We start from the raw sequence: 18,883 nt of genomic DNA, 5'->3' as shown, positions 1-18,883 counted from the left end.
TAGACTGACCTCCTTGCAGTCCAGGGGACTTGTAAGAGTCTTCTCCAGCGCCACAGTTCGAAAGCATCAATTCTTTGGCGCTCAGCCTTCCTTACAGTCCAGCTCTCACAGCCATACGTTACTACTGGGAAAACCATAGCTTTGATTATATGAACCTTTGTCAGCAAGGTGATGTCTCTGCTTCTTACTATGCTGTCTAGGTGTGCCACAGCTTTCATCCCAAGGAGCAAGCATCTTTTGATTTCATGGCTACAGTCACCGTCTGCTGTGATCTTGGAGCCCAAGAAAGTAAAATCTGTCACTGCTTCCATTTCTTCCCCTTCTATATGCCAGGAAGTGATGGGGCCAGATGCCATGATCTTCATTTTGTTAATGTTGAGTTTCAAACCAGCTTTTGCACTCTCCACTTTCACCCTCAACAAGAGGCTCTTTAGATCCTCTTCGCTTTCTGCCATTAGGGTGGTATCGTCTGCGTATCTGAGGATGTTGATAATTCTCCCGGCAATCTTAATTCCGACCTGTGATTCATCCAACCCAGTGTTTCTCATGATGTACTCTGCATATAAGTTAAATGAGCAGGGTGACAATATACAGCCTTGTCGTACTCCTTTCCCAATTTTGAACCAATCGGTTGTTCCATGTCTGGTTTTTACTGTTGCTTCTTGACCCTCGTACAGGTTTCTCAGGAAACAGGTAAGGTGGTCTGGTACTCCCATCACTTTAAGAATTTGCCACAGTTTGTTGTGATTCACACAATCAAAGGCTTTAGCATAGAGAATGAAGCAGAAATAGACGTTTTTCTGGAATTCTCTTGCTTTCTTCATGATCCAGCAAATGTTGGCGATTTGATCTCTAGTTCCTCTGCCTCTTCGAAACCCCGCTTGTACTTCCGGTAGTTCTCGGTTCGCATACTGCTGAAGCCTAGCTTGTAGGACTTTGAGCATCAGTCACCTTGCTGGCATGTGAAATGAGCGCAATTGTACAGTAGTTTGAACGCTCTTTGGCATTGCCCTTCTTTGGAATTGGAATGTAAACTGACCTTTTCCAGTCTTGTGGCCACTGTTGAGTGTTCCAAATTTGTTGGCATATTGAGTGCAACACTTTAACAGCATCATCTTTTGGGATTTTAAATAGCTCAGCTGGAATACTGTCATCTCCGCTAGCTTTGTTGTTAGTCATGCTTCCTAAGGCCCACTTGACTTCACTCTCGAGGATATCCGGCTCAAGTTCAGTGACCGCACTAACATGGCTATCAGGGACATTAAGAGCTTTCCTGTATAGTTCTTCTGTGTATTCTTGCCACCTCTTCTTAATCTCATCTGCTTCTGTTAGGTCCCTGCCTTCTTTGTCCTTTATCATGCCTGTCTTTGCACAAAACGTTCCCTTGAGATCTCCGATTTTCTTGAAGAGATCTCTAGTCTTTCCCATTCTTTTGTTTTCCTCGATTCCTTTGCATTGTTCATTTAAGAAGGCCTTCTTGTCTCTCCTTGCTATTCTCTGGAACTCTGCATTCAGTTGGATATATCTTCCCCTTTCTCCCTTGCTTTTCGCTTCCCTTCTTTCCTCAGCTACTTGTAAAGCCTCATCAGACAGCCACTTTGCTTTCTTGCATTTCTTTTTCTTTGGGATGGATTGAGTTGCTGCCTCCTGAACAATGTTACGGACCTCCGTCCATAGTTCCTCAGGCACTCTGTCTATCAGGTCTAATCCCTGAAATCTATTCCTCACCTCCACTGTATATTCATAAGGGATATGATTGAGGTCATACCTGAATGGTTTAGTGGTTTTCCCTACGTTCTTCAATTTTAGCCAACATTTTGCAATAAGAAGCTCATGATCTGAGCCACAGTCAGCTCCAGGTCTTGTTTTGACTGACTGTATAGAGCTTCTCCATCTTTGGCTGCAAAGGACATAATCAATCTGATTTCGATATTGACCATCTGGTGATGTCCATGTGCAGAGTCGCAAAATACCAAAAGTATAATTTTTATGGGTTGGATTGCAACTACATATACCATGAAAAGAAGGGCTCCTTCTGTCCACAGAAGGCATTTAATCTAATGGGAATTGTTGCAAAATTAGGGTGGGGCAGACTTTTGCTGATTTTACTCTCCAAAGCAGATTTTTGGAGGGTAGAATTGGCATAACTATCAGGATAATTATATATTTAGTTAACTTAATTTGAAGAAAAATTGTTTCATAGCTGGAGGACCATACTACTGCTAATTGTAGATAATGACAAGTTATTATGGGCCAGATTATGGCTTCATAGAAACTGTTTCATCTGATCCTCCAGTACATATAACAAAAGTGATTAGTAATCAGAATGAGAAAAGCACCAGATGACATCTCAAACTAAATGCTGAGTCTTTATGCTGGAAAGTTAGCAATCAGAAAGAACAGATAAAAGCTAACATATCACAAAAGATATACAGTCAAGGCCAGAAATATTGGAACAAGATAACTGTTTTGGCAGTTGGCCTCTGTATACCACCACATCGAAGTTGAAAGGAAACACACCCAGATGGGAGCGAAGTCAGGACTTTCAGCTGTAATTCAAGGGATTTGACAAAAGTGGGGCACTACCCATTCAGAAAGTACAGCCAGTGGCATACACACACACCTGTCGTTGGTGGCTCATAAGTAATGGAACAAACCAACATCATTTCAAACTTAAGGATCGCCTTTAATACCTGGATGAAAATCCTTTGCAGTCAATGACTGCCTGAAGTCTGGAACCCATGGACATGACCAAATGCTGAGTTTCCTCCCTCGAGATGCTTTGCCAGGCCTTTACTGCAGCTGCCTTCAGCTGCTGCTTGTTTGTGGGTCTTTCTGTCAGTTAGATTAACTGTACACAAACTGTAGTCCTCATAACCCCTGTATATGTGTAGCTCCAATAATTAATCCCACCATACATATATGAATTGCACACTCCTTCACAACATAGAGATTAACCTCCATGTGGAATTAGGAGGGACATGAAGGTCATCCTTTTCTGTGCTGAAAAAAACAGGATTTCCCAAATACACCTAATAGAGGAGTTCATAAAATCCAGACTATGGCTGGGTTCATACAAGAAAACCCAGAAGATGGGCCAAGTATGGATTGCCGTTGAATTGCAGGTTGTTGTTGAATCGTGGGCTGTCATTACATGCGAACCCTGCATTATGGTGTAACTATGGATTGCTAATCACAAACAACCCAGGAAGAGAACCAATAGCTTTTTTGTTGGGTTGTGAACTCTGGAATGTTCTTGGTTAACAACCCATAATTAAAGCACAGTGCAAGGTTCATACATAATGACAACCCATGATTCAACAACAAGCCATGATTCAATCTATACTCTGGGCTGTTGTTACATGCAAACCAGAATTGTATAACGGGAAAAGCAAAAAGGAGATTAAGGGAGCAATCCTATGGCCGCTAGTCAGTGGTTAGATGGCCATAAGATATCTTGTTTTCTGGGAACTGATCTTGCAGCCCGTGCTCTGAGGGTGGTTCCTGGAGAACTGACCTTTCTCCTCTTTCCGCACTGCCTCTCAGGCAGCGCGGAGAAACCTCGTGCTCCACACTCACAAGAGGAGTGCAGAGTGGCCAAAACGGGGCGTTCCGGGGGGAGGGGTGCCGGAGCGGGCAGAAATTCCTGTACGATACATCCTACAGCAGCCTCCTCCCCACTCTGTCTAGCCCAAAATGCAGGGCAGGAGGAGCATGGAGGGAACAATCCGCTCCGTGCTTCTCCTGCCCTGCATTGGATAGGTGGTTGCCTCCAAGTTCGGAGGCAGCCATCTATCTGCATAGGATTGCGCTCTAAGGCTGCCATCCTATACACACTTACCAGGAAGTAAATCCAATTGACCCCAACAGGCTTTACTTTTGAGTACACATGTATAAGATTGAACTGAAAGGTACTGAAGCTGCATTTAAAACAAGGAATACATTTGGTAAAGCAAACAGTATTGCACATAATGCCATGGCACTGCTATGTGGAGAGCACCCACCCCATTTAAATTGTTACAAACTCCAGTTATAACCCATGAAATGTCTAGAAAGTAGTATTCTCCTAATTAAGGGCACAATCTATTCAAGTTTAGACAGAAAAAAGTCCTCCAACTTCTAGCACTTCCCAGCCAGCCATGCTCAACTATATGGCGGTATATTTATACCAGGCCAAACTTCAAATGGTGATATTTGGGAATGTTTTAGGACTCGAAAGCCTTTGAAAATGTATTTAAATGCCAACTTTCACACTTCTAAAGGGTTTTCAGGTTAGAGGATATGGTTTCAATTTAGGCTTGAATACTGATCCCTTTCTATTTAGAATGTGGCAGCAAGGATGCATTCCTATTAAATGTATTCAAAGTTAAATTCAGACAAACACCCAAACAGAAAACAAAAGCAAATTCACCTTTTCTTCTTACTCCTGGTACCTCTTTTTTTCGGCTTTTTAATAGCGCTGGTAATTGTTTGATCTACTTCCATCTCCAAAGTTGTTTGCTAGTAAGTGTAGAAGAATCTTAACTTTCTGGTACAGGAGAATCTTCTATATTATTAACCCATAAAGCATTTCTCTGAAATTAAAAACTAAAAACATTAAGTTACATAACGAAATGAAAAAGCCCATTTCTAAAAATACTCTGGATTTTGTGTGAATATATTTTGTATGTATCATTTTTCCATGAAATTTTCAAATTTATTTATGATGATTTCAGTTTAGGAATTAAGCCTCAAAACCAGTTTTTTAAGTAGTCACATCTTATTCCCTGATTTATGAAGGACGAACTATAGTATAGACATTGTGTTAAGAGTTCGCACCTGCTAGTGGGAGCGTACCCTGAGTGGAGTTCTGCTCAGGATGCTCCAGCTGGTGGGGGAAAGGAGATTTCAGCCAGTTACCCTATACCCTTGCAGCTGCAAGCACCATCCCCTAACACCCCCAAGCAGATCTTCAGGAGACATAGGGGGCTGCAGGGGAAGGGGGAATTGGTAAAAATCGCCTCCTCCCTTGTTCCACTAGCACAAATGCTTTGCTGGATCAGAATCCCTCCACAGACAGAAGGAGCCTCTCCATTGTCATGGGGGCAAATTCTGAATCCAGCCCCTTAAGATCAGCATTTTCTAAGAATAGATGCTGGTGGAAGCCTGAACTTTTAGCAGTTATTTGCTTCAGGTAGTATCCAACTGGTGTCATTCCCACCACCCACCAACACACTGATCAAAGACATCCATATGCAGAACAGGAAGGAAGTGATTTTCAACTATTCACTGTCTCCTATACCCTTCAAACCTTCTCTGGAGGGTTGGGGGGGCCCTTCAGAACAGCAAGGGAGATGGCACAAGGAGCTGGAGGGGGGAGGAGGAAATCGGTCCCTCCCCTTTCTGATGACAAATGCCTTTAAATAATAAATAATAATAATTACAATGACAGCTACTCATAGCACAGAGGAAATTCATTACATATATGGGCGGGGGGAAGGTTAAGTGTAACTGGTGAAAGAAATATCAGTGTTTACAGAATTCTCTGCCAGTTAAGCATGCGAATCACATATCTCAAAAACTACTATGCCTTTAGACGGTTGGATATAGTCATATCAGTATCCTGGGCAAACAGTAAACTACGTGGACAGGCCTCTACATACAAGAGCAATACGTGGACTACAATAACAGTCTTTTGTGCAAAATATGGGTCCAAAGTATGTTTCACTTTTAAATACTGTCTGAATAGAACCAGCAGTGTTATAGGTCAGTGGATAAGAGTGTTGGGTAGGCCATGCTCAAATTCCTACTCTGCCACAAAGTTCACTCGCCTTCTCCAAGTCACTATCTCTCAGCTCAACATCCGTCACAGGTTATTGTTAAGATTAAATTGGATAAGTCCATATTTGCTGTACTGAGCTCCTTGGATGAAGGACACAATACAAATGTCACTTTAAATATTTAGTACCTCATAGATATACTCATTTCTTTTGGTTGTATTATTTCTCTACTAAATGAAGAACATAAGAAGAGCCATGCTGGATCAGACCAAGGGTCCATCTCGTCCAGCATTCTGTTCACACGGTGGCCAACCACCTGCACATGGTAAACTCACAAGCGGGACGTTGAGTACAACAGTACCCTCCCGTTCGTGTTCCTCAGCAACTGGTGGACATAGGCTTACTGCCTCTGATACTGGAAGCAGCGTATAGCCATCAGGACTACAAGCCATCAATACCCTTATCGTCCATGAATTTGCCCAATCCCCTTTTAAAGCCATCCAAATTGGTGGCCATCACTATGTCTTGTGGAAGTGAATTCCATAGTTTAACTATGTGCTGTGTGAAGAAGTACTTCTTTTTATCTGTCCTGAATCTCCCACCCATCAGCTTCATGGGATGACCCCAGGTTCTAGTATTGTGAGGGAGAAAAATGTCTCCCTATCCACTTTCTCCACACCATGCATAATTTTGTACACCTTTATCATGTCCCCCCTTACTTGCCTTTTTTCTAAGCTAAACAATCCCAGCTGTCCATACCTCTCCTCATTGGGGAGTTCGTTCAGCCCCTTGATCATTTTAGTTGCCCCTTTCTGCACTTTTTCAGACTCTACAATATCCTTTCTTAGGTGCGGTGACCAGAACTGTACACAGTATTCTAAGTGTGGTCGCACCATAGATTTGTATAAGGGGAGTATGATACTGGCAGATTTATTTTCAATTCCCTTCCTAATTATTCCCAGCATGGAATCTGCCTTTTTCACAGCTGCCACACTGGGCTGACATTTTCATCAAGAAGAGATTGGAAGTACAGTCTGATCAAAAAGCACTTTCCATCAGTTATAAAAGAAGTGGGCAGGTTTCCCAGTTTCCTGCTCCCTTAAGCCAATGGTGATTCGGAACACTATAGAGATGTTTTTAAGTAATTAAGGGAGCAGCTCCGGTAATTTCCAAAGGAAGAACTTTACTTTGGTGGCTAAACATCAATAAATTACATTTAAAATCCAAGAATGATGGCATGGAACAGAATAATGTTTTGTGAAAGAAATAAAAACCAGATAAAGGAGAAATGTAGCATGCTAAATCATCTTAAGAACTGGACGGGAACAAGCAGACATTACTTCAACTATCTTGCCCCAAAGCCAAATTTTCTATTTACTAGGCTGTTGCAGATTTACCTATGCAATACAAACTGCAGTGCGCTGAGAAGGTACATATAGAATAAAATCTCCAGATGACCCAACCAAGATAAGACAAGGAGACAGAGATGTTACAGGAACAGCCTTAGGCATAAATACTCTATAGACAAAATGTGAAAATGGTACCAGTGCACGAACAGACCTTTAAGGCACAATCCTATGCAAGTTAAGATAGAAACATGCATAGGATTGCATCCTTAAACTCTGAGGCCTGAAAGCTGTTCCTCTTTACCCATTCTGCTTGGCTTTATGTCACATCTGTCAAGTACATGAAGGTCTCCATCTGCCATTTTGCCAGCCAATCAGCCCCTTGCTAGGGTTACCAGTGTATCCTTGCCTTACTACCTCAGCCCACTGGTCTTTTAGCTGACCTGCTCCTTTCCCTACTGGGCTCCTTTCCCTGGCCATTCTTTGCAACAGCACCAAACCTAAGGGAGTTCAGTGTCTCTTTCTGTGAGGCTCTGAATAGAAAAATAAATGGGAAACAAATATTACTCTGTGGGAGAACCTATAAGGATATTCAAGCAAGGTCATAATTTGAGCCCAGAACAACAGGACCTGGCTTTTCTCCAATGCCAGGGTTCAAGCACAAATCTTTTGAAATACTACTACTACTAGACTTTTCAGCACATACAGATTGCTGCTTTCCTTTACCACTCAGGGCCAAATTAGGATTATTTAATGCAAACTGTTTTCTTTGTAAAAACCAAACCAAACCAAAGTTTAAAATGTGTTTTTCACATTAATTCCTCAGACATAGATTAGTCTCACGAAAAACATTGCACTGTAACATCTAGGTTGTGGTGTGTTTTTGTCAATGTTATTGTTAACATTAAATATTTATACCAAAACTTGGTATTAGAAAAATACTCAAGGTGGCTTAAAATAAATATTAAAACAAGAAAACAAACAAGAAAATAAACAATTTTTTAAATAAAAGACAGCAACTGCAGATAAAAGTAACATTAAAATGTGCCTTCCAGAAAATCAATACAATAATCAACTCGGCAAATGCCTGCTGAAAATTCATGTATTTAAGGACGATGATGTTCATACAAATATATTACAATCCATATTAGGAAGAGTATCATGTAAAGCAGCCCACAGAAATGACAACCAAATCCCTTTCCCAGCATCCATGGAATGAAGAGATATGAGTTCCGGGTCACTTGATGTGACTTCTCCATAGGTTGAATCTTTGGCTCTTCTATTTAACAATTAAGCAATGGAAACTATTTGAGGAAAAGGACCGAAAATAAAATGACCATGATCCTAATTCAGAAATATTTAATTCAGAAATAAGACAACGAAGGGTGGAGGGTATGATGTTAAAGACTGAAAATACTATTAGGGCACAATCCTATGCATGTTTTTCGGCCTAAATATGCGTAGGATTCTATCCTTAATGGCAGAGGAAAAGGAAAGTTTCCTCCTGTGCAAGCACCGGGTCATTACTGACCCCTAGAGGGACGCTGCCTGTGCTGGCGTTTTCATGGCAGACTATAGCAGACTATACCCTTGCCTTCCTCAGTCGTGAATACCTTTCCCGCAGCAAGCTGGGTACTCGCTTTACTGACCTCGGAAGGATGGAAGGCGGAGTCGACCTGGCCAGCTACCCGAGACCCGACTTCTGCTGGGATTAGGGATGGTGGAGAATTTCTCCCCGAAACTTCGGGGGGCCGAGTGCCGTGTTCGGCCCCCGAACAAGTTTTGGGGAGAAATTCTCCGCCCCCCCGCCCCCCCCGGGACGGAACTTACCTTTCCCGAATGTCCCTCCAGGCGGCGGGTCCAGCCGGCGGTTCGGCAGGTCTTTGTCCGGGGTGGGAGCGGCAGCCGGTCTTTCGACCGGCTGCCGCCGCCATTCCAATAAAAGAAAAAAAAAAACGCCCCCGTGATAGGCTACGTGACGATTAACGTAGCCTATCACGGCTAGATTTGCAAAGTCAGCCGTGATAGGCTACGTAAATCGTCACGTAGCCTATCACAGGTGACTTTAAAAAAAATTCCCATTCCTTATTTGGTCGCTGTAGTCTACGTAAAGATTACGTAGACTACGGCGAAAATAAGGGCAACGCTATTTGCGTTGCCCTTATTTTCGCCGTAGCGTATGTAAAGATTTACGTAGACTACAGCGACCAAATATGGAACGTGAATGGCGGCTCCCTATGGGGGCCGCCATTATCCGTACGCGCTTTTTTTTTTTAAAGTCACCCGTGATAGGCTACGTGACGATTAACGTAGCCTATCACGGCTGACTTTGCAGATCTAGCCGTGATAGGCTACGTTAATCGTCACGTAGCCTATCACAGGGGCGTTTTTTTTTTAACTTTTAATTTCGCGGCCAGGCGAGGCGAGGCACCTCCTCCCTGGCCTGAATTTCGGCCGGGCGAGGCGGGAAGCCTCCCCCCCCCCGGCCTGAATTTCGGCCGGGCGAGGCGGGAAGCCTCCCCCCCCCAGCCTGAACTTCGGGGGGAGAGCAGCGAAGCGCCTCCCCCACACCGTGAAAAGCTGCGAGACCAGGTAAGTGACTTTCGTGCACCCCTAGCTGGGATCGAACTCAGGTCATGGGGAGAGTTTCGGTTGCAATACTGCCACCTACCACTCTGCGCCACACGAGGTGCATGTTTTTCTCCCTCTCCCTAATCCTGGGACTCGGGATCATTCAGTGGAACTGACTGGCAGTATATTCATGCCAAACAAAAGGATGCTCCCCTTTACACTATTAATTTATAGGATTTGCTGTCACAAGATGTAGTGATGGCCACTAGTTTGGATTACATTTAAAGGGCTTTAGCCAAATTCATGAAGGACAGATCAATCAACAGCTATCAGCTACGATAGCTCAATTGAACCACGGTGTTCAAAGGCAATGGGGCTCTGAATAACTGTTGCTGAGGGGTCAACCTCTGGGCAGGGCAGGTGTTGCCTTTGTACCCTGTTCATGGGCTTCCGGGGTGCATCTGGCTGGCCACTGTTGGTCAAAATATACTGCACTAGAGCAGCTTTCCTTCAGTCTGATGCAGCACCACTCTTCTGACGAAAAAAAGACAACTGCTTTTAGAGGTGTTACCCTATTGTAACTAAGCCGAAATATGCGCAATTGAAACAATCACATACTCTTCCCCTATGTCACCCTGCCTCTGTTTCCTTCCCTTTCCTCTGTTGTTTCCGTGTCCGTTTTGTAAGCCCCTTAGGGTATGGGCGTGTCCTGTTCTTTGCTCTATGTAATAATAAATAGCAACAGCGACAACAGGAACATGATGACAATGATCAGCAAGTAGCGCCCCGTTCCACAGTTCCCAAAGCAGCAGCGGCGCTAACAGGATTTACGGCCCACTGGAGGGGAGGGGAAGGCGCGGGGGGGCGGGCTTGCTCACCATCCCCCACGTTCTTCGTCAGAGCGGATGACTCGACTTTCCTTCTGCCCCAAGAGCGGGGCGGACTAAAAGGTCAGCTCTGGCTTCGAAGGCATGAGGGGAGGGGAGGGGAGGGACCGTTTGCGTTTCTCTCTCAAGGGCGGCCTTCAGAGGATGGAGCCTGTTGCAGTTACGGGCGCAACTGCCAGCGGCGAGGAAGGAGGCTCCGGGGGATGTTAACGGCAGGAAAAGGTAGAAAGGGGGGCGGGGAGGGAGGAAAAACGCTTGCCTCCCCCGGGGACGACGGCGCGGCCAGCGCTCTAGGCCGCCCTTGCTAAGGGAAGGGGTCCCGCCGGGGTAACCGTAAGGCGGGGCCACCGGACAAGGAAAGGCCGGGCAAGGGAGCGGGCAACCGCCAGCCCTCAGGCTTCGAAAGCCTCCGTCGAAGGAGCGCGGCTCCTTCACCGAGAACTCGCCCGGCCAGGTCCGGGAGGGAGGGGCCGCCCGACTGGCCGCCCCCGCTGGCTCGCCGGTGGCAATGCTCTGTCGCCGGCTGCTAGGCGGGCAGGATGGCTTTCCCTAGAGCCCCAGCCCTGGCATGGCGCCAGACCAAGCACTGCGACGCTCCCGCAGGCCGCGCTCTCCTTTCCCGCCGGCCCCAGCAGACGGCAAGGAGGGCCGCTCCGGCTTTGCCGGCGCGTCGGAGCCAGGCGTTCTCTTCGCGCGCGGGCTTCTGCTGACGCGTTCGCTTTTCTTGCAAGCACGTGGGCAGGGGCGGCCGCGCGGGGTCCCGGCGGAACGGATGCGGCAACAGCGGGGCTAGAGATGGCGCGAGGCTGGCCCGCAAGCCAGCAGATCGCGTGCGGTGCCCGCGCCAGATCTCCCGCCGCCTGCAACGGCGAACTCCAGGGCCTCCCGTCCCACAACGCCTGGCTCGGAGGAAGGGCCCCCCCCCCCCGAGACGGGCGTCTGGCGTGGCCGGCCCTCAAGAGAGCGGCGGCGCTAGCGGTGGGGGCTGCGCTGAAGAACCTCGCCGGCCGCTCCCCACGGCGGCGGGCGTTTACCGCAGTGGGAGAAGGGCGCCTGCGGGGCTCTCTGGAGCACCTCTGCTGTAGCGCCGTCGGGAGGCAGCTCCGCCTCCGACGCGAAAATCCGACTAAAATCTTAAAACCTCTGTGATACAAAGCCTTGGAAGGCAAAAGGAAGAAGGGCCGACCTAGGGCAAGATGGATGGAGGATATTCTGGAGGTGGCGGACTCGACCTTGGGGGAGCTGGGGGTGGCGACGGCCGACAGGTCACTGGCTGGGCTGGTCCATGAAGTCACAGAGAGACGGAGTAGGGATGTACGAAAGTCACCTGTTCGCGGATTATGTTGATGGGGGGGGGGCGTTCCTCCCCCCCCCCCCCGGAATTCTCCTAGGCTGGCTGTGCTCTGTAGCAGCTCCACGGAGCAGCCAGCCAGGTCCAAGCTGTCCGCAGCCGGATTTCCGGCCGCGGAGGGCTCTGGGTAAAAAACCCCCAACAACCGCATACGCAAATGGCGGCTACGGCCGCCGCCATTTGCGTTCCTTATTTTTGCTCTCTTAATCTATGTAAATATTTACATAAGAGTATGACGTCAAAAATCAAGGGGAACGTAAAGATTTACATAGCCTATCACGTCGTGTTTTTTTTTAAACCGAGTCATGATAGGCTACGTAAATCTTTATGTAGCCTATCACGTTTTTCTTTTACAAGAGTGGAAATGGCAGCGGCGGCCGGTCAGAAGACCGGCCGCCCCAGGTGAGTCTCGTCCCGGGGGGGGGGGAGATCCGCAGGGGGGCAGGCCGTTCCGCCACGGAGTTTGGCAGTGCATTCGGCCTCACTGTGATCCGTGGCGGAATTCTCTGCCATGCCTAGTCGGAAGCGACTGAGCGAATAAACAACAAAACAAAGCCTTAGGACCAGTCATCTTGGCTTCGCTGTAGGGTACCCGTGTTAACACAGCGATATGTCAAGTTTTTGTTCAATATGATTCTGGTATGTTAAGGTAGTCACTGGGGAAACACCCACTTTACATTGCGGTGGGGTTGACATATTGCCAGAAATGTGAGACACACCGTGCCAGCACATGTTTAAAATCCAAAATAAGTCTGTTTATGCATAATCAGCTGTTACTAGGAAAGGAATCATTGGGAGTTTTACCACTCTGCTTGAGGCAGGACTGGGTCCCTAACATGCCACCAAAGCTGCTCTACTAAAAGGATCTGTTGGGCAGATTTTTGAAGGCCTTACCCTTGGCAAGAATTTATAGCCATATACATTCGGGAAGCCCATCTTGTGTTTTTCAAGCACAGGAATGTATGTTATTTGTAAGGTAACAAAACTTAGCAAAGAAGGAAAAAGGCCCAACTTTCCACTAGAAATAAGAATTTACATGCATTCTCTCACCTGTACTCACTGATATCTTTGAAGAGATATTCTCAGATACAAAAGAAAAAGTAACTGCTCTAAATAATTAGCAAATAAGGGCATAAGCTTTGCATTTTTGCTGGTTATTTACCTGAGTTAATAGAGAGAAGTTAGCCAAGTAGAAGGCAAAGCTGTACAAAGGCTTACACACAGAGCTGCAGTGGACATGTCATTGCTTAGTGGTGAAACGTGAAGGACATCTATATATCTTCCCACCTTAATTTCTTGTCAAAATTTACAGCTGCATAAACTGCAAACACACATTTATTTTGCTGCATGAATAATTTGGTGGGAAGTGGTGAACAACATATTCATACGATAAAGAGCACCATCTCATAGAATAGTAGGGTTGGAAGGGGCCTACAAGGCCATCAAGTCCAATCCCCTGCTCAATGCAGGAATCCAAGTCAGAGCATCCCTGACAGATGGCTGTCCAGCTTCATCTTGAATGCCTCCAGTGTGGGAGAGCCCACCACCTCCCTGGGTAATTGGTTCCACTGTCGTATTGCTCTAGCAGTCAGGAAGTTTTTCCTGATGTGAAGGAAAATTTCCCTCACATTTTCCTCATGTGAAGATTATGCATATATCTATAGCAGGGCTACTTTATTAAGCAACTGCTTCAGATTGCTTTAGTAGATACTGGCAAGCATTGGCTACATCCAATGGTTCACGAGCAGGCTTCTCCTTCCTCAACAGGACTTTTCTTTCCCCTCCTCCCCATGAAATCTGCTGGAGAGGTCCCCCTAACACTATAGAGCAGATTTAGGGAGGGTGGGGGATCCATTCTGCTAGCAGATGCTGCTCCATTGGTGGACAGATATGGTTGGATACAACCTTGCGCCAGTAAAAAGTGTGCCCCAGTCCAAAGTATAGTATACCCCATCACCAGTTTTCCATTTCTGGTACTGAAGTGCTTTGAACTGGTGTGCATTGCCCCCACCCTCACCCTCGTTATTCATATACATCTATGAAGGGAGGAGACCTAGCCTAATGAATACCTACCTATGTTATGTAAACAGAACAACATATGCTCTGATCAACCTATGTAGAAGTAGGCAGTGCTTAATTATGCCTGGGCAATTACAACAAAAATAACTTACAAGTTTAAAATAACTGTGGGACTAATATATTCCACTGGTATTCTTGCATGAGCAGGGTGAGCAGGGAAAATTTAATTGCATTGATGGTCTATGGTGATAAATGTTTACCTAAAGAAATACAAATGTAATTGACATGTATTCTCCAAATCCTTTTCCATAGCTCAGATATTTTGATAAATTGATAAAACATCAGGTGGTGGAAAAAATGGTACCTTGCTCGAGGCACCTACTAGAATAGCAAGTGGTTTGCAACACAGAGGCAGCAGGAAGAAGAGGTTATCCTTATGGCATTGAATGCATTAGCAGCTGCTACCACCATATGTGTGTTTTCCATATTGATTTATGGATAATTCCAAAAGCTCAGGCCCCTATGACTTTTGCATTAATGCAGCACTGCTGATACTTATTCCAGAGTAATTTTGTTTAAATACATTTTAACTAATTTGGGTGAAGCCAAAGTGTACTCAAGACTTAACATAAGCCTGCTTCACATGCTACAATGTGCATGGCTTCAAATTTCCAAACCTGCATAATACTTGATCTCAATGGTCAAACCTGCTTATGGAATGTTAACAGCACTGCACTGAGTAGCATTGTTATGATTATTACATAAGAGGCTTAGAATCTTTGTGCATCTGAAAGATGTGAGGAAGTTGACACTTCGAGTCAGTAACACAATATCCCCCCCCCCAATTAGGTTTTGTGCCAATTACTCCACCAAAACTGCAGCTTTTATTCTTAAGCTTCAGTTTTTGGAGTTTTCATCCATGCATTTGTTTCCCTTCATAGTTGTTCCATTTTTATACATTAGCTGTTATAAAACTCAAGCAAGTAGTGTCAGATTCTACTTCTAAGGAGTTACTAACCCACTAATTAACATTTGACAACTACCCCCCTTATTACTTTCATTTTAAAGAAAAGCTGAACTGTTTAAGCCTGTCCTTCAGATGCAATGCTAAGCTACTATTTAACGTTATATTTATGAGCCAGAGGCTCAGGCGCTTCTTGCTCCCCTTTCCTCCTCTGATACGGCCACGAAGAGATCAGAAGCTTTTACTTCTGTTTATAATTAACCAGTTGCTTATTGTGTCCGAAGTCAGACAAACTGTGTTTAATCTTAAACACAAACTGTGTTTAGGGCAGGCATGCACAACCCAAGGGCCTCAAGTGATACTGGCTCAGGTGTTGGGGGCTGTATGTGTGCATACACACACGCACTTAGCAACCCTGCCACAGATCACTCTTTCCTCACTGCTAGCAGTGGTAGAGAAAGAATTATCTGTATGAAGATCTCTGGGGAAGGGGCTGGAGTATAGCGGTGGCAGGGAATTTGGTGGTGGCGGTGTCAGGCCCTCCCATGGGGGGCCACAGTAAAGACCTGGGGGGGGGTCACATACAGCCCCTGGGCCACAGGCTGTGCACCCCTGTTTAGGGAAATAAGCCAATTTCATTTGCTGTTTACAGTCCTGGCTTGTTTCCCTGACCCAGAGTTAAGATTAAAGCAGGTTTGAACTGACTACCCCTAAAGTCAGAGAGACATACAGTGCCATAAAGGATAGAGCACTCCTAGAGCCTCATGACAATAAACCAGTTATGGTTCAATTGTAACAGGGCAGGTGGGGAGGATGACACACACATGCCCATCATGTAAGCTTTTCTGGATTTCCACTTGTAAAGAATACATACTCTGCTTCTGGCAAAACTACATTTTTCTTAAGAATGTGACACTGAACACCATGTGGCATTGCTCATTTATTGAACTTTAAATTCCATGATACACCATAAATAGTTTGTTTTTTGAACTGTTCATATGATGCAGCTTTTGAAATAAAGCATATCAGTGCATACTTAAGACAAAATTAAGTAACCAAAGCCTAACATCCTCAAAATTACTAGAAACTGCAAAGGGCAATTCATGGTTTCGAACTATTTACTGTATTGGGAATTTTACAAAGCACAACAAATCAATGTTTGCTGCTATGACATAGCTCAAAGTATTTGCATAAAAGTGATCCAGACCAAATGCATTCCTTTTTATGGCTGAAACCATTTGGTTATTGCATAAATGGGAAAGATTACCATGAACAGATTTCAGCTTCACATGGAAATATTTTTCTTGAGTAGTCAAATGTGGGGGAGGGATTATGGGATGACAGAGATGTTGAACCTTGTTCTGCCAAAATACTCTATCATTTATACAAATGATACTTGTGTGCCTTAGGAGGACTTTACTTTCTCCGGTGACCAAGCAGCTATAGAGTAAAAATAAAATTACCATATTATGTGTCCTCCAAGCTTTGATGCATATGTGGATATATTGCATTAAGTTTTAGACTTGTTTTCCAATGCATGCCTATCTAAATGGGGGTATTTATAAACACTGCAAACAAACTTCACCATTCATGTAAATAATTAACAACATGCACTAGTGACCCAACTGAGTTAAGAGGAGTTGCTAGCAAAAGTTTACTATACATTCAGCTGTGCCTGATGCAATCATACAAAAGCACTAAAATGAAGAAAATTCAATTTCACTTGTGTGATTCAAAAGTTCCTCTGGAAGGAGTCTACCAGTTTGACTGGACGAATAGGTTTTTCCAACGTTGCATAGAAATCATCAGCTATGACTCGCCTCCAGATGAGGTTCAGAGCCAAAACTTCAAAAATACACTTGAGTGCCTTTCTAAGCAAGTCAGGATTTAAAGTTTACCCTGCTGTTTTACTGTTTCCTGCAGACACCACTACATTTTATAGAAGTTTCAGAAGTGCACTAGCTGAAGTAGCAGTGTCCTGCAATCAGATACTACTCATTTACCCGTGTATGGTTGTATGCTTCTTAAAACCTTCCATATAGATAAGCAGAGCCAACAGGAAACAGTGCTAAACAGCAGGGTTTAACCTCAGCAGCCACTCTGAGTGATATCTTTCCCTGAAGACTTCGTAATTTCCATCGTAGTGAACACCTGTGGGAGAATGAAGCAAGTGGGTTTTATCAATGCTTTTCAAAAATCTACACTCCATTCAATACCATTCCACATGCATAAAGCCCCAACACTAAGCATTCTCTTAAGGTCAGTGTTAACTTGTGCTTTACAAGAAAACAAACAGGAACATGGTGGTTCTTTTAACACTTAAAATGGTAGACATGCTTCCAAAACCTTGTTTAAGTTTAAGGCAATGTATAGTGTCTTGCCTCCTAGGCAACATGTATCCCAGAAGACTCAAATGTGCACAGGTGCTAAATAACTCTAGACAAGAATAATGAGGAAGTGGAGAGAAAAGGAAAATGAGTGCTGCAACACATCACTGTAATAGGACAAGGAGTGGCTGTTTGTTTAAAGAGGGGAGATCCTTAGGAAATAGCTATGGTGAACAAGAGAAAAATCAGTTCAAGATACAGCAAGACAGGTGGCATAAGTGACATATTTAGGTAAGAATGTAATTACTCTTACCTCTGCACAAGTTGGGTGTATACCAATCGTTTCATCAAGTAATTCCTTTGTGATGCCACATTTCATTGCTGCCCCAAAACCCTGGGTAATTTCCCCAGCATTAGGTCCAAGAACATGAAATCCTATCACACGGTTCTTTGATTAAGATGGGTGAGGGTAGAGGGAAGAGATGAGAAGTTACTCTGTTAGTATTTCTCTTCCATTGTAGGCACCTGCTTACTTCCTGTAACTCCTGATATTCTGAACGCTGGCTTGGTTTCGCATAAATAGTGACGATATGCTAACAACTTGGTTTACCAACACTTAACCCTGCTGAAACCAGCAGCGACATGTTAACTTCACTTTTAGCTTACTTCTGAGTTAGTATATGTGAATTGCTTATGAGAAGTGCTGTATCAAAATACTTATGCTGAATTAATGGGGTGTCATGTTAAAGCATTTTCTTCCTGGAAAAATTCAACACACACAACTGAAGTTCGGCTTGTTTGAGGAGTTGGGTAGCAGCAGCTGAATCAAGCTGTTGTTACTGTTATTATTTAATAGATTTATACCACTTACCATATTTAAAAAATATATGTGTGTGGTTTAGATCTGGGCAATAGATCTAAATTTAGATCTATTGCCCAGTACACCAAGGAACACAGAACATGGCGAATCAGTATAGAGCTGAACTGATTGGGCACAGGTTCCCATCTTCCCCACAATTATAGGAGGAGAAGAAAGCAGGGAGCAAGATGCCTTAACTCCACTAATGAAAATTAATAAGAAGGCATGGAGAAGACCATCCAAATTACAGAAAAGTGACAGTATCTTTCATAAAGTTAAGTTTTGCCCCAGATTTTGCTTCGACCATGACACAGTGGGACTTGATCTGCATACATGAATATATATGGAACTTCACAAGCTTACACTGTATGTGCATGGTAATCTTACTTTAACGGAGTGTATATGATTAGATTACAGCCTGGGGTTACATGCTGGTTAGGGCAAGAATGACTCCTTTCCTTTGCCCTAAGTTTTAAATCACCAGTGCATTTTCAACTGGATGCCTCAGAAGCTGAGCTGCTTCAATAAGCAGCAGCTAATAAGCCAGTAAATAGGAAGCCACAAATTGCTTTTAGTTCAATTTTAAAGTAGAACCAAATAAAGTTTCAGAAATTTACACAGGCTTGGAAAGAATGTTCCTTTAAGTGGAAGTCTGCTGAAGGGACACTGCTACTGGGAGGTGATATTCACCAAATCCTCCTTCCCTCACCAATCCTCTGTGCCCCCTGAAAAGCTGCTCTAGACCCTCCAGAACAGTGTGGGAGGTGACAAAAATAGTTTCTCCCCACCCCACTTCCTTC

General features: G+C 44.5%; 2 protein-coding genes and 1 long non-coding RNA gene across 4 annotated transcripts in view; 1 reads left to right on the top strand and 2 right to left on the bottom strand.

Annotated features, from left to right (window-relative positions):
* The window catches only part of LOC146354929 (uncharacterized), a 154,078-nt gene extending 149,371 nt beyond the window's left edge, over positions 1–4,707 (bottom strand). The window contains exon 1 of the mRNA XM_084840190.1: positions 4,412–4,707. Coding sequence (XP_084696316.1) covers positions 4,412–4,485 — 74 coding nt within the window. The 5' untranslated portion in view covers positions 4,486–4,707. The remainder of the gene's footprint in view (positions 1–4,411) is intronic.
* Positions 4,708–10,682: 5,975 nt separating this feature from the next.
* Positions 10,683–18,883, top strand: part of LOC146354928 (uncharacterized) — a 29,032-nt gene continuing 20,831 nt past the window's right edge. The window contains exon 1 of the long non-coding RNA XR_014788541.1: positions 10,683–10,785. This is a non-coding gene — a long non-coding RNA (uncharacterized LOC146354928). The remainder of the gene's footprint in view (positions 10,786–18,883) is intronic.
* Positions 15,820–18,883, bottom strand: part of TXNRD3 (thioredoxin reductase 3) — a 31,029-nt gene continuing 27,965 nt past the window's right edge. For both annotated transcript variants that reach the window (XM_084840191.1, XM_084840192.1), the window contains exons 15-16: positions 17,538–17,672; positions 15,820–17,048 (exon numbers count right to left, since the gene is read on the bottom strand). In XM_084840191.1, the coding sequence (XP_084696317.1) occupies positions 16,980–17,048; positions 17,538–17,672 (204 nt within the window). In that variant the 3' untranslated portion in view covers positions 15,820–16,979. The remainder of the gene's footprint in view (positions 17,049–17,537; positions 17,673–18,883) is intronic.

The sequence above is a fragment of the Heloderma suspectum genome, chromosome 2 (assembly GCF_057233095.1).
Source record: "Heloderma suspectum isolate Gila_16-S chromosome 2, 16-S_ref, whole genome shotgun sequence".
NCBI lineage: Eukaryota > Metazoa > Chordata > Lepidosauria > Squamata > Helodermatidae > Heloderma > Heloderma suspectum.
Note: the sequence above shows the minus strand (reverse complement) of the source record. Positions and strands in the feature narration are given on the sequence as shown.